This window comes from Pan paniscus, chromosome 8 (assembly GCF_029289425.2).
Source record: "Pan paniscus chromosome 8, NHGRI_mPanPan1-v2.0_pri, whole genome shotgun sequence".
Classification (NCBI taxonomy): Eukaryota; Metazoa; Chordata; class Mammalia; order Primates; family Hominidae; genus Pan; species Pan paniscus.
This window is the reverse complement of record NC_073257.2, coordinates 58,985,001-59,001,090: the sequence shown is the minus strand read 5'-3', so window position 1 is coordinate 59,001,090 and position 16,090 is coordinate 58,985,001. Positions and strand designations below refer to the sequence as shown.

The following is a 16,090-nucleotide window of genomic DNA, read 5'->3' as shown; positions in this document are numbered from 1 at the left end:
CCCTCTCCTCTCCCTCATTCCTCCTTCATCTCAGACAAGTGACTCTCCCTATTGGCAGCCATGCACACAGCCTCCTTTCCTCTCCCTGACCCTCCTTCCTGCCGGCTGACCCTCAGTGGCCCTCAGCAACAGTGCTGCCATACGTCCCCAGCGGAGCTCCCCATGGCTCCTGCCCTTGTTGCCCATTCATTTTACCCACAGTCATCAGACTTTTCTTCCTTAAGTGCCATCTTGATCATGCCACTCCCCTGCTCAAGAGCCTTCTCTGGTTCTCTATGGCTCACAGCAGGAAATCCCAGCTCCTTGGCCTGGCATAATGAGCCCCTGTGGCTTTGGCCTCAAGCTGACCTGCCCAGCCCTCTCCCAGCCCTCCCTGAGCTAACCTCATTCCCAGCCAAGTCAGACCACTCACGCCACCACAGGTCCCCTGTCTTTTCCATCCTGCAAGACCCAGTTCAAAGACCCACATCCTTGGAAGCCATCCTTGACTTTGTCCTTAGGAGTTTCTGCTTTTTCCTTTAACCTTCCCTGTGAGTTCTTTGTCCCCTACTTGAACCCTCAGCACTGTGTAACCCAGAGTTCCAGGACTGAGTCATCGGTTTCCCTGCCTATTGTCCCTTCCCAGCGTGTGATGTCCCCAAGGGCAAACTGCCTCCCCTGCAATATGTCCGGGCTCACAGGCAGGAGCCAGCCAAGGCCGCTGAGACCCCATGGAACCAATGAGCGCTGGCCTCATTCCTGCTTCAGAATGCCACCTTGTGCTCTGTGTCCCCCACTGAAGGACTCCCACGCCTACCCCATCTGATGGGATGTGCCCTCTGCCTGCCTTCCAGAGGAAAAGCTCTCTGCAGCTCAGGGGAGGCTGCCATGCGGAGATCCGTACCTTTGGAACCTTGCCACTGTTTCCTCCACCCACATATAAAGGTCAATCCAGTTGTTGTTCACGCTGCCAGACCTAAAACAAAAGGAGACGTGGGTCAGGGAGATGAGTGTATCTCTCTGATGGGCAAGTGTCTGCCCCGCCCCCAGCCTCCCAGCAGGCTCTTAACAAGCTCTCCTGACCCCAGCACAGCTGAGGCTAGGGTACACCCCCAGTGGCCACTGGATCATCCGAGGTCGTGAGTTTCACCAGTTGAGTGGTCAGCATAAGGTGACCACCCAGCCCCATCTGCCTGGGACTGAGGAGCTTCCTGGGATGTGGGGCTTTTGTTGGCCATCCAGGTGGCTGATCAGGTTAGGTAGGGCACTGTGTAGAGTGGAAATGGGAGAGAATGTATTGGTTGGAAAAGCCCCCAATGAACAATCTAAATATGGAAAATCAACCAAAAAAGTTTCATTTACGATAGCATCAAACAGAACAAAATACTGAAGAATAAATTTAAACAAGGAAGCAAAAGAAACATATACTGAAAACTATAAAACATTGCTGAAAGAATTTAAAGACACAATAAATGGAAAGATATTGCATGCTTATGAATCAGAAGGCACAATAATAATATTGTTAAGATAACACTAATCTGTATCAAAATCTCTACAGCATTTTTTTGCAGAAATAAAAAAAAATTTCAGTAAATTTCTTATGGAATTTCAAGGGACATTAGTCATATAACAAAAAAAAATCTGAAAAAGAAGAACAAGATTGAGGATACACATTTCCTGATTTCAGAATTTATTACAAAGCTACAGTAATCAAACTATTATGGCACTGACATAAGGACTGACATGTAGAGCAATGAACAGAATAGAGAGCTCAGAAATAACCTGTCATGTCTGCGGTCAAACGATTTCCAACCAGTGTGCTAAGAACACTCAGTGTGGGAAAGAACAGTAGTTTCAAGAAATGGTGCAGGGAAAATTGGATGTCTATGTGCAAAAGAATGAAGTTGGACCCTTCTGTAAACCATTACAGAAATTAACTCAAAATGGGTCAAAGACCTAAATGTAAAGGCTAAAACTTTTAAACTCTTAGTAGAAAACATAACTTTTATGACATCAGATTTGGGGATTTTTTTGGCTATGGCACAAAAAACACAGGCAACAAAATTAAAAATAGAAAAGTTGAGACTGTATCCAGATTAAAAACTTTTGTGCATCAAAGGACACTACCAAGGGAGTGAAAAGACAACCTGCAGAATGGGAGGAAATATTTACAACTCATATACCTGATAAGGGATTAATATCCAGAATATACAAAGAACTCCTACAACAACAACGAAAAAGAAACAACAAAAAAATGCAACAAAAAAAATGGGCAAAGGATTTGAATAGACATTTCCTCAAAGAAGATATGCAAATGGCCAATAAGCACATGAAAGCATCTGCTCCACATCACTAGTCACTAGGGAAATGCCAATGAAAGCCGCAAGGAGATACAACTTCACACCCATTGGGGTGACTATTATCAAAAACCAGAAAAAAACAATGTTGGGCTTTTGTTGGTGGGAATGCAAAATGGTGCAATCACTGTGGGAAACAGCTTGACATTTCCTCAGAAAGCTAAACATAGGATCACCATAGGATCCATCAATTGCACTCCCAGGTATATACCAAAAAGAAGTGAGAGCAGGGACTCCAAGAGATACGTATACACCAGTGTTCATAGCAGCATTATTCACAATAGCCAAATGGCAGAAGCAACCCAAGTGTCCATCAACAGATGAAAAGACAAACAGGCCAGGTGTGGTGGCTCACACTTGGAATCCCAGCGCTTTGGAAGGCCAAGGCGGGGGGATCACAAGGTCAGGAGTTCAAGATCAGCCTGTCCAATATGGTGAAACCCTCTCTGTACTAAAAAATACAAAATTAGCCTGGTGTGGTGGCACGCCCCTGTAGTCCCAGCTACTCAGGAGGCTGAAGCAGGGAGAATCACTTGAAACTGGGAGGCAGAGGTTGCAGTGAGCCGAGATCGCACCACTGAACTCCAGCCTGGCGGCACAATGAGACTCCAACTCAAAAAAAAAAAAAAAAAAAAAAAAAAGATAAAGAAAATGTGGTACATATACATACAGAGAAATATTATTCAGCCATAGAAGGGATGAAATTCTGATGGATGCTACAACATGGGATAACCTTGAAAACATTATGCTAAGTGAAAAAGGTCAGACAGAAAAGGCCAAATATTATATGTTTGCTTGATTATATTGTGTGACTCCCCTTACATGAAGTACCTACAATAGGCAAACTCATAGATAGAGAAAATACACTAAAAGTCACTAGGGCTTGGGGAAGGGAGGAATGGGGAGTTATTGTTTAATGGCAATAGAGGTTTTTTGGGGTTTGGTGGGGATGGGGTTTGAGACAGGGTCTCACTCTGTCACCCAGGCTGGAGTGCAGTGGTGTAATCTTGACACACTGCAGTCTTGACCTCCCAGGCTCAAGCGATCCTCCTGCCTCAGCTCAAGCTGAGTAGCTGGGAGTGGAGGCACACATCACCATGCCTGGCTAATTTTTGTATGTTTTGTATAAACAGGATTTTGCATGTTTCCCAGGCTGATCTTGAACTCCTAGACTCAAGCGATCCTCTTGCCTTGGCTCCCAAATTGCTGGGATTACAGGAGGGAGCTACTGCTCCCGGCTGAGAATAGAGTTTCAATACGCAATGATGAAATATTTTTGGAGATGGATGGTGGTGGTTGCACAACACTGTGAATGTACTTAATGCCACTGAATTGTACACTTAAAAATGGTAAATTTTTGTTATGTATGTTTTCCCACAATTAAAAAATTACTCAAAAAATACAAGGGGTCATTCCCACTTAGAGCCCTCAAAGGTCACCTGGCCAAGAATAGGAGCGCATGGGAGGCTGATTCATTTTCTTCCAGCTCAATCCAATGAATGAACAAATGAATAATGAGTCTCATGAATAAGCTGAACGCTAATGACCAAAGAGCCTGCCTGCAGGCAGTAGATGTTGTTTCTGCCTGGAGGACTACTGCAAGATTCTCAGGGTCCCGCCCAGCTGCGTGGTCTTTGGATGGGCTTTGGAGTCACAAAATCCAGAGTTTCAATTCAGCGCCATGGATGTCTATCTGGAGGCTGTGGTGGGTCATTCCCTGGCCATGACCTGGCTCATTGCCTCCTCCTTAGAATGGGGCAATACCCTTTACTCCCAGCCTTGTTAGGAAGACTCATTAAGGTTGCTTTTGTCTGCTCCCTTTACATCCACTCTTAGGCACCCCCTCTGCATTCCCCCTCATCCAGTCTGTCTGGGATTACATCAGGGCCTCTGCAGTTCCTGTGAGTTTCTAGCCTGTGGCTCTGCCTTGCCTGGCAGGTCCCTTCATCCCCATCCTCTGTCACCGCCTCTGACCTGCAAATTCTCCCTTCATCCTCATCACACTTGGCAAGGTGAAAATGAAGATACCCTTTTTACAGATGGGGGACACGAAGGCACAGAATGATGAAGCAACTTGCCCATGACTATGTGGCTAGTGAGTGGAGTCTGCCTGTCTCCAGAACTGAGTTGCTCCTTCCACAAGAGTAGCAGAGCAGCCACAAACCACAGGAATTGGTGGGCTGGGGTACACGTCCCCTAAGCATCAGTATCCAGGGGGAATGAGAAAAATCAGAGGAACTTCAACCTGCGATACTGGAAAGAGTGCAGCACAGGAAGCCGGAGTCTTGTCACACCAGCTGTCTCTGGATGCTTCCCCAACCTCCAGGAGCCACCCTTGTCCAGAAACCAGATAGAAAAATACCTGCACTACGCACAGCCCAGGATTGTGGTGAGGTGCCAGGAGTGCAGGGGAAGGGCTTTGGAGGCCAGAAAGTGCTGCAACATTCTCCTGAAGATAGCACCACTGCTGCTACTGAATAAGCACAGAGAGTATTCCCACCCAGCAGGAGGAGCGGCAAAGGGAACCAAGGCAATCTCTCCAAAGCTGAACATTTGCCTCTTTCCTTCCTGGTGAGCCAGAAGGCGCCTAATACGTAGCCCAGCTTCCCCAGGGCCACCCTGAAACAGACCAAACTGTTCCTGAAAGTGCAGGAACTACCACGTGGCTCTCCAAGTTGTAGAAGAAGCACTTAGAAGCAGCCAACCAAAGCCCTTCTCTAAGCAGTGACATTAGAATGCCCCACAAAGGCAACAAAGCAATCTCTCTGGGGCCCAGTAAAATAGAAGTTATTTGCGTGAAAAAACAAACAAGCAAAACAACACAGAAACCCTAAACATCCACAGTGAGCTTCTGAGAACTGCTGAGAGGCAGGTCCGAGCAATCAGCTGTTGCAGTGGCATGAGGATGAGGATGCTGACCCAGCTGATGGAGGGGTAGGGAATCGTCCAGAACCCCTTTGGTGGCTTTTTTCCTCATCCAGGAGATGAAGCACCAGGGAAAAGACAGCCAGGGCATTCTTTCTGCCTCAGAAAAACAGGAGGCCTAGGTCTGGTCTGACCAAAGGGTTGGCCCTGCTTCTGTGACGGAAGCTTGCATCTCCTTGAGTGGCGTCCTGTCCCTAGTGAAAAAGAGGTGGTGGCTCCTGAGGGTGACCCAGGGCCAGAGCTAGAAGGGACACTCACTTGTCCAAGATGAAGTAGAGGTCAAATGAGCCCTGGCATCTGTGACCTGCTTGCCCCTGGCGCCAGTGCTGCCTCCATCCTGGGCCATGGTGGTGGTGGGACCTCCTGGAGCCCGGGGCCAGGCGGTGAAAGACTCTCCAGTCAGGTCCATGGTACCGAAGGCTTCCTGCCCTAAAAAGCGATGGAAGAAGCAGCAGCAGCAGGAAGAACAGGAAGTAGGGCCCCCGGGGCCCATGGCTCCCCATTATCTGGCCGTCCCTGTGACCCCACCTCACTCTTGGATGCCTGTGCCAGGGCCCAGAGAGGCTGAGCACAGGCCCCTTCTCTGCCGCCTCTCCTTATGCCAGGGGCCACACCCCTCCTTCTGCCCTTTCACCAGTGCACACTATGGCCCTCCACCAGGTACCTCCCCAGATCGCAGAGACTAGGGTCAGCAGCTGGCTCTGGGAGACTTGCTTCCAGCTACCTGCCTGGCCCTTCCCCCACCCTGGGGACAGAATTCCCTGTTATGGTTGACAGGAAGGTTGACATGGTGACTTTGTGAACTGCAGTTCTTCCCAATATCCTGCATGTTGACAACACCAGGGGGAGGCACAGGACCTTTGGAGGGGCTACAAGAGGAAGCCTCCATTTACCTTACAACAGCCCTCACAGTGTCCCTTAAAACCACTAGACCCTGCCGTTTGTTCACTGGAAGAGTTAGCCCAGGTGACTTAGGTGACGACATTGCTGTGGATGAGGAGGTCAAGGACTGGGAGGCCAGAGTATTGGCAATGGGAGGTTATTTGTGTGACACTGAAGTCCCCCAGGAGATGGCAGATCTGAAAGGAGATGGAAACTGTGGTGTTGCCAGAGTCTTTGTGAATGAGGGACATTCCGGTTCTCTACTGCTGTGTAACAGACCACCTACATTTAGAGACACAGAACAGGCCCATTTTATTACGCTCACAGGTTCTGAGGATCAGGCACTCAGGGCAGAGTTAGGAGGGCTCCTCACGTCTGGGGCCCCATGACTTGAAGGATTGGGTACTGGAATTATCTGGAGGCTGCTCCACTCACAAATGTGGCTCCTGGGCAGGAGGGCCCAAAAGCTGGGCTCAGCTGGGACTGTGAATGGAGACCCTGCATGTAGCCTCCCCGTGTGACCTGGGCTTCCTCCCAGCATGGCAGCTTCAGGATGCTTGGGCTTTTACAGGTGGCCCAGAGTTCCAAGAGTGAGTGTTTTCAGTGAGCATGGCAGAAATTGTAGAGCTTTTTATGACATCACCTTGGAAGTCACACAGTGTCACTTCCACTGTACTCTATTGGCCCAAGCAGTCACAGCTGCCAAGAGTCAATGGGAGGGAACACAGGCCCCCTCTCTAGGGCAAGAATGTGGACGAGTTCACATCCCAGTGTCAAAACTGCTGTATGACCAGCGCTTTGAATAGCAGAGAGGTTACAGTGTGTGGAAAAACGTAGGCATGGATGAGTGAGATTCAAACAGGACTCAGAAAAGTCAGACTGTGACTGTTAGAAACACCTTAATCAATTTTATTTTATTTTGTATGCACAAGTGATATCCAATTAAAAATCATTCTCTAATAAGCCTAAAATATATCTTTCAATATGTGTAATATACAAATTACAAGTGGTAAAAGTATTGGGTTAGTTTTTTGTTCTTTGATTTCTTTTGTTTTGGAACTGTATTTAATATAATGGAGTATCTTAAATAAGGGGTATTTCAGAATGAATGAAGCCCGGTGTATTTCCTTCAAAAGCATATTTGAGCTATCTTGCTTCATATTCTTCTTGACACTTGGTATTAGCATACTTTAATATATTTACCTGGTGGTAAGTCATCTCCTTGAGGTTTACTTTTTTCTTATTTTATTTTTTTTATTTTTGTAGAGACAGGGTCTTGCTATGTTTCCCAGGCTAGACTCCACCTCCTGGCCTCAAGGGATCCTCTGGCCCTGGACTCCCAAGCGCTGAGATTAGAGGTGTGAGCCACCCTCACTGCCCTCTTTGTGGTCTATAATTTGCTATTTCCTAATTACTGATGGGAACTGGTCACCTACTCACTTGATTTTGGTCGTTCATGGTTCCTCTTTGAAGTGCCTATTTAATGCGGCATTCATTCTTTGCTTTAGGTGTTTTTCTCTTTCACATTGACTCGATAACAGTCTTTATATATCCTGGATACTAATCCTTTATCACTTGCTGCAAGTATCTTCTTTTACTGTGTGGCTTGTTTTTTTCACTCCATTTATTGTTTTTCAAACAAAGACTAAGTTCTTAATTTTAACGTACTTGAACTGTCATTTTCTACCCTGGCCCCCTCCCACCCTCCGGGGACAGTTAAGTTCCCAGACACCTCTACATTCTGGGGTCGAGGAGCCCGCCTTCCTGGCGGTCACAGCTGGGCCTGGGGAGCGAAGGCGGCGGGCGCTCCCGGGAGGAGCTGCGCGATTCGGGTGCTGGGGAGGTGAAGCTCGCGGGGCCGCCAGGCCGCCGGGGTAAGGAAGGCCGGGAGGCCGCGGGGATCCACGGCGCGGAGGGAGCCGCAGGCACCGGGCACAGCCCTCGCCCATCGCCGGGGCCCGGCAGGCCCAGGGCCAGAGGGCGGCGGCGTGAGTGGGCACCGCCTCCAAAGGACGCCCTCGCCCTCCCGCAGACGTAGTCGCAGGCGCCGGTCCCGGTCCGAGCCAGCTGGGGGCGGCTCCGGGGAGCTGAGCCGGGGGAGGGCCGGGCCGCCCAACGGATCACCAGGGGGCTTTCTCCCGGATTGCCGTTTCTCTGGCCCGCGGCGCCCTACCCGCCGGAGCCGCCCAACCGCAAGCCCCGCCCCGAAGCCAGGTGCAGCCAGGAAGGCGGGGCCTGGTGGCCTCTGGGCGCTGGCGGCAAGTTCAGAGCCGCGCGCTGGGCTGGGCGGTGGCGGCCGCGTCTCCACCTCCTCCCTGCGCGCCGCTGGAGAGCCCGGGAGAGACGCACCCTCAGGTCGGCCAAGACCGAGAGCAAGCGGGCACGGGCAGCGGAGCCCATCTCACTTCCACGAAAGGCAGCGTTCTTGAGTCCTGCCTTTGACGGCGGGGGGTTCTTCCCTTCCCTCTGTCAGCTTCCTCCCGCTCTCTCCCATGTCCTCTCCGAGTCCCATTGCTGTCCCTGTCCCTTGCCTCTCTGCTTCTTGTCTCCTTGTCCTCTCCTGTTTCTCATCTCTCCCATTTTCTCGTGTCTGCCTTATTGGCTATTTCCTTGTCCTCTTTTGTCCTTTTTCTCTCTCTCTCTTTCAGCCTTTCCCCCTCACTCTCTCTATAGGCTTCCTTCTCTTTTGCAAGCAATTCTTCTTCTTATGTTTTTTCCCTAAGGTGACTTCTTGGCCATAATTATTTGCATCCCCCCGACCCCTCCACCAAGCCATCCCTCTCTCTGTTCATCTTGTAGTGCCCCATTATTCTCATCCAGGGCTTGTGCTAGGAGCTGGCGTCTTCAGCCCAGATCCTTTCTCCAACAGATTATATCCAAAGATCTGCACATGTAACCCGTTCAGTGCCTTTCCTGGGAAAAAGTACATAGATGATCAAATTATAAATCTCTGAATTTTCAGGGTCACCTGAAAGAAAATACCTGGTTTTAGATACAAGACAATTGAATCCTTTTCTTGACATTTTGCCTTTACTCATAGAGGCACAGACAGCACAGCAGGAAGCTAAGCCTTGCAGAAGATTTTAGGGGACACTGACACCCACACCTTCTGTGCAATGCCAGGTGCAGGGGAGGCAAGGGACAGGATACAGACCTAGGTTGTGGGAAGACAGTTGGAGGCCAGGGCTTTGCACTTGCAACATTTGGGTGAGACTGACTGGAAATAAGAAATTAACAGTAAATTTCTAAAATATGTAGTTGCTTTGCCTCCTTAGAAATAATTGAACCTGATGTTGTGGTATATTGTGATCTTTAATGATATTCCAGCTTTTGACCAGCTTCTGTGGAACATCTCTACCCTGCCCTGCAGACTACCCTGTGACTCCTGGAAGTCCAGGTCATTTGTTGCATGGAGAGGATGCAAACCACGTGCTGCAGCTCCCGATGCCTTTTCGGAGCAGATTCCTCAGAGGGGGTGCCTGACATCAGAGATGAATTTCAGCCAATGCCTCCCAAAGAGGCAGATGCAGAAACCTCACTCCTCTCAGTAACCCTGAGCAAAGCACTCAACCTCTCTGAGCCTCGGGTTTCCATCTGTAAAATGGGCTCAGGCTAAGTTGTCTCTCCAGTCCATCCCAGGCCTACCCATGTACGACTAATTGGATGAAGCCAATTCTCCCCCTTTTTCCAGGAAAAACTGATCTGCTTGAAGCCCCATTGCTGAGCTTCCATGAGCTCCCACAGGGAGACATACACACTCACACACACACTCACACATACAGTCACATACACACACAGACACACTCACACAGACACACTCACACAGACACACTCACACAGTGACACACATGCACTCACACATGTATACATATACTCAGACACACATAAACACACATACACAAACTTACACACATATACATGTACATTCACATGCACATGCAATCACACATACACAAATACATGCACGCCCTTACACAGGCTTGCAAACTCATGCTCACTGTTTTTCACACACACACACTTCTCCCCAGTATAGCTAGTATTGTTCCTAGGTACAGCAGCCCGCTTGTGTCATCCTTCTGGTTCTGCTGCACCCGGCACCACCTCTGCAGGCGCCCCCGTGGGCTGCCTTCATGGCTGAGACAATGTTTGCCAGCCACAGCCATGAGGCCCTGAACAGGAGAACTATCCAGCGTGCCCTGAGTTAAGATGTGACAACCCTCTTCTCAGCACTAAAAATGGGGACACAAGGTCTCACAGCAGGACAGAACATTTGCTATCAGGATACTTCATGGTATAAGATTAAGACTTATCATTTATTGACTACATAAGTGTCTGCATGACAGATGCCCCTACACCTTATTTTATTTAATTTTCACAACAACGACATGAGGTCTTGATCCAAGTGAATTTATCTTCCACCTGCCAAATGTCATCCTGATAAACTCAGGGCAGCATCCCAGCTTTTAGAGACCATCATGGATTTGGACCCTGCCAGCTGCTGACTTAGTTACCCCACCCAGCTTCACACTCCAATGCTAACATCCAGACCTTAATAAGAATGAGGAGGAGGAGGAGGAGGAGGGAGCAAAGGAGCAGACGGATACATAATGATGAGAGAGGGAAGAGGAAAAAGGAGGGGGAGACATAATAATAGCAACGAGGAAGAAAAGGAGGAGAGAAAATTAGGAACTATCTGGGGACCTTTCATCCCACCTGGGACCCCCGAGGGTTACTGCTGTTGCATGCATCAGCACTGCATGGAGTAAGGTCAGAGAGGCCACAGCACAGGAAGTCCTCCAGAACCCCAACAGAACAAAGGCCAGAGTGAAGCCTGTCAAGGTGGAAAATGACATGAGTCTGGCTTCGCTTGTCCCCAGGAGCCCCCGCCAGCTCCTCATGCCTGTGTCTCCCTTGCCTGCAGACTCACAGCCTTCCGCTTACTCTAAGATCATTCCCAGGGTCAACATCAGATTTGAGTCTCATCCACCTCCAGGCTTCATCTCCAATGCCTCTCCCACAGCACCTCAGATGGGGGATCTCATTCCAGGTCATGCCATGCCCTGGCCAGGGTGTTCTCTGGGTCAGGGCCCTGAGCACACACACAGCAGCCCAGCGCTGCCTGGCTCCTGCTTTCCTCCAGCGACCCACCTGCGGCCTTTGCACCTGCAGATCCTCCTCTGTCCAGACTGTTGTGGGCACAGCACAGTTGCACCTTCCTCCCCTTCACAGACACCAGCTGCCCTAGACAGCGATGGATCTATGAAGCCCTTGTTCTCCTTCTCCTTGCTCCAAACATGATATGAAAAGGTGCTTTGTGGTGGTCAACTCTCCTCAGTAAGCTCAGTTCATGCCCAGGCTCTCGCCCCCTGACACTCTTTACTGGCCCTCGTCACTCTGTCGTTATGAGTGTCCTGGGAAGGGCTCCTCTTGGCTCTCGTCCCTCTGACCTCAGCAAGACCTCCCTCTGAACCACACAGACATCTCTCGTTATCACCCCACATCCTTCCTACTTGGAAGAACCAGATTTAGTTCCAGGACTCCCCCACTGCTTTCAGAGCCCCCAGATCACAGGAAATCAAGTGATGATCTTTGAAACTTTCTGAAACTGAGCTCCCCAAGTCTACAGGGGATCTAACCATGCCTGGCCTTCCCCACCAACACAGAGCACATCTCCCCAAGGCTCCAACCCACATGGGCCACAAATCAGGGTCCGCTATTACCCAACTCAGCAGGTGTTGCAGCCTGGGAGATGAAGCCTCACCAACCCCCACCATGTTAAAAGCTCATGGTTCTTGGTTTATCACCCATCCCCTGGGCCCTGACTGCACACTGATCATTCACTCATCTGAGAGCTACTGGCCACATTCTCCCACATTATCTGTCTGTCTATACCTTAACCAGGTTGTCCCAGGTAACCGAGACTCCAATCCAGCTCTGCTGTATCCAACCTGTGACCTTGGGCAAAGTGTGGATCCTCTCCATGCCTCTGCTTTCTCACCTGTAAAGAGGGTCACCTTGGATATGTCTTCACTGGATTGTTGGAAAGATTAGATTGATTAGTACAGTCAAAGTGCTAAGGAGCCTGGCTCTGTAAATGTTAGGGGGATCAGTTCTTATCACACTGAGTGCAAAGGGATAGAGTCCACTCCATGGAGGCCTTCCCATCACTCCTGAGCTCTCAGGGACCAGCAACCTACAATGCTTAATGAATGACCAAACAGCCTGGGCATTTTTCTCCTTCCCGCTCCAACTACAGAAGAAAGAACTCTTGGCAAACAGCTGGGTAACCTCTTTTTCCTGAGATGTCTGAAGTCACCCGCCCCAAGCCAACTGACCAGCCTCCAGCTGTTCTGAGCTGCAGGTCAGGCACCAGATCTTATTCAGAGATACCATGTACCCCCGACTCCCCATGCAGTGCTTTGCTGCGTCTACCTTTCTCTTCAGCTAAAACACACAAGAGCAGAGAATACCTCCTGTCTTCCAATCCTTTGGTGTCCCTAGTCTCTGGAGAAGCTTCCCAGACTCTTTTGGAAGATTCCAGAGGACAATCATCTATGGGCCTCTTCTGCCTATGGATTACAAGGTCCTGGGGTTTCCTAAGAAAGGGAATATACCTGTTATCCTCCTGGCTTTGGCATACTGAGGAAACTAAACACTGAAGGTGATCCAGGCTTTCTCAGAGGCTGGCTAATGGTGCTGGGGAGATGAGCACTTCCTGGCCAGCCCCTGTAGGCTCTGTGGCCAGCTATGCCTAGACCCCTCTAGCAGCAATGCCTGCTGTATTCCAGCAAAGGCAAGTGCTGGAGTCCCAGGATAAGGCAGCCCCCAGTCCTGCAGTGAGGGTGGCCCTAGCACAACACAACTTGGCCACATGGACCCTCATAGGGATGGATGCAATCCCATCACCCACTCAGATGCCTGAGACTGTGCAGAAGCAGGGCCAGTGAAGAGGGCAGATCCAGCAGTGCTTCAAGGGGCCCTGCTATGCGGATTTAGAGTCGGCCATGGACATGGCTGAAGATGGCCAGGACATAGAACAGGGAGCAATAGCAGTACTCATTGCCCGTTGGCAAACAACGCCAATAGGCAATGAGTGGTGCAGTGTGGAGTGATATATCAGACACAATATGTTGCTGAGGCTGCAGCAACATGGAAGTCACATAATGGGACTGAGTTAGCCCTCATTACTCTGGCTCTAGGGCATAACTTGTGTTCTAAATCAGCCCTGCCACTCGCTACCTGCCTGACCTCAGGCAACCACTCTAGGCCTCCATCTCCTCATAAGTAAAGCAGGATGGTGATCTTCACTTCATGAGCTCACTGACAGGACTCAGCAGGGCTCTGTGCATGCCAGGCAGCAAGAGCACAAGGAACGACAGCTCTCTTCCTAATACAACTAGAGAATAAAGGTGGAGCCCAAGACAGTGGTCCCAATTCCACTGTAAGCCTTCAAGGAAAAAGGCTGTGATTTTACTTCAGGTACACCTTCCGACCTTCCCAGGTTCCAACAATAGCATCATCCGAGGATAAAAAGTACTGAAGCCCAAGACTTAACCTTGTAGTTAAAAAAAAAAAAAAAAAAAAAAGATGTGATTAAATCTTTACAAAATGTGCCACCCATTGAATTTCTGAAAGGAAATCTGCTAAGCCAAGCAGATACGATGATTAAAATCGTTTGAAAAGCATGTCTTTTACCCCTTTCCCTAGAATTCTGATGTGATGGAGGTCAGTGGTTAGATGATTTAAAAGGGAATTTAACTCTTTATTCCAGAAAAATCTCATAAATCAAAGTTCCATGCACAGACCTATGATTTTGTCCAACACTCTTTCATCTAAAATGAGCAAATTCTTACATTAAACACACTGCAATCCACTTCCATAATATTTAATCTCTATTCATTTCTGTGTGATTTCTCTATGACCATATTTCCTTTTCTGCATCAACTGAAAAGTTAAATTAGCTCAACGATCACAATAAACTATAGCATCAGGTTAAATTATTTCTAAGAATGCCAACTTCAAGCGTTAGCTGGTTATTAACTATATATATATACACACACACACAAATATATGTATAGTGTGTGTTTGAATATACAGACACATATATCATAAAAACTCATTTAAAATGAAATCACATCTCTCTGGCAGCAAAAAAATGCCTTCATATATAATTCTTCTATTTTCTCTCTCATAAATGAATCCAACTTGCTTTTCTAGATTTTTTCATTTAGTATGCAGCTAAGACAATTTTTAATATTAATGTTAAATATTTTTATCTTGGTCCGCCTACCTAATGTACACAAAAACATGAATTTCAAATACCAGAATTATTGTTTTTTTGTTTTGTTTTGTTTTTTTGAGACGGAGTCTCGCTCTGTCGCCCAAGCTGGAGTGTAGTGGCACGATCTCCGCTCACTGCAAGCTCCGCCTCCTGGGTTCACGCCATTCTCCTCCTTCAGCTTCCTGAGTAGCTGGGACTACAGGCGCCCGCCACCATGCCCAGCTAATTTTTTTGTGTGTGTTTTTAGTAGAGACGGTTTCACAGTGTTAGCGAGGATGGTATCTATCTCCTGACCTCGTGATCCGCCCGCCTCGGCCTCCCAAAGCCGAGGATTACAAGCGTGAGCCACCGCACCTGGCCTAGAATTATTGTTATAAAATGTCTCATGTCACTCTCAGGAGTAATTAGGCAACTTCATTTCCGTACATCAGTGGCATGGGCAACTACATATTTTAGAAATTTACTGTTATTTTCTTATTTCCAGGCTCCCTCAAATGTTTCAGGTTCAAAGCCCTGGCCTCCCACTGTCTTCCCACAACCCAGCTCTGTATCCTGCCCCCTCCCTCCCCTGCATCTGGCATTGCACAGAAGGTGTGAGTGTCCCTTAAATGCTTCTGCGAGGCTTAGCTTACTCCTGCAATGTCTGTGCCTATTAGTAAAAGGCAAAAGGTCAAGGAAAGAATGCAATCAAGCTGTGACTCTAAAACCGGATGTTTTCTTTCAGGTAACTCGGAAAAGTCAGAAATTTATAATTTGATCATCTATGTATTTTCCCCAGAAAAGGCACTGAACAGATTACATGTCCAGATCTTTGGATATAATCTATTGGAGAAAGGATCTGGGTCTGATGCATGGTTCTTACCCTAGCAGCCAGCCCAAGAAGATAATGGAGCAATATGTCATGAACAGAGGAATGGGTGGATGAAAAGAACCGTAGCCCAACATGTCTCTCTAGGAGAAAAATAAATCAAAGGGAGAATTCTTGCTTGCAAAAAATGAGCGGAGGATAGGGAGAGAGAAAAAGACAGTGAGAGGGGGAGAGAGAGGGAAAAGAGACAAGACAGAGAAATAGCCAATAAAGCAAACACAAGAAAAAGGGAGAGATGAGAGGAGAAAGAAACAGGATGGGACAAGGAGACAAGAGGCAGAAAGGCAGGGGACAGGAACAGGAATGGGACTCAGAGAGGACCTGGGAGAATGCGGGAGGAAGCTGGCTACAGACGGAAGGGAAGGACCCCACAGTCAAAGTCAGGACTCAAGAGCGCTACCGTGGGGAAATGAGATGGACCCCGCTGCCCGCGCCCGCTTGCTCTCGGTCTTGGCCGACCTGAGGGCGCTTCTCTCCCAGGCTGTCAGGCGGCGCGCAGGGAGGAGGTGCAGACGCGGCCGCCACCGCCAAGCGCCCAGCGCGCGGCTCTGAACTTGGCGCCAGAGCCCTGAGGACACCAGGCCCCGCCTTCCTGGCCGTACACGCCTTCCGGGCAGGGCTTGTGGGTGGGTGGCCCCGGCGCGGGAGGGTGCCGGGACCGGAGAACCCGCAACCCGGGAGAAAGCCTGTGATCAGCTGGGCAGCCCAGCCCTCCCCGGGCTCAGCTCGGCGGACAGCCCTCTGATGGCTCGGGCTGGGCCGGGCGCCGGCGCCTGCGGGAGGGCGAGGGCATCCTTT

General features: G+C 49.2%; 2 protein-coding genes across 8 annotated transcripts in view; both read right to left on the bottom strand.

Moving 5' to 3' along the window:
* LOC100969124 (anthrax toxin receptor-like) overlaps positions 1-5,764 on the bottom strand; it is a 748,177-nt gene extending 742,413 nt beyond the window's left edge. Inside the window, 2 exon segments of the mRNA XM_057298862.1 lie at positions 884-955; positions 5,520-5,764. Of these exon segments, the coding sequence (XP_057154845.1) occupies positions 884-955; positions 5,520-5,764 (317 nt within the window).
* Positions 1-16,090, bottom strand: part of TIMM23 (translocase of inner mitochondrial membrane 23) — a 253,508-nt gene that overhangs the window by 100,854 nt on the left and 136,564 nt on the right. The gene's annotated exons all lie outside the window — the stretch shown is intronic.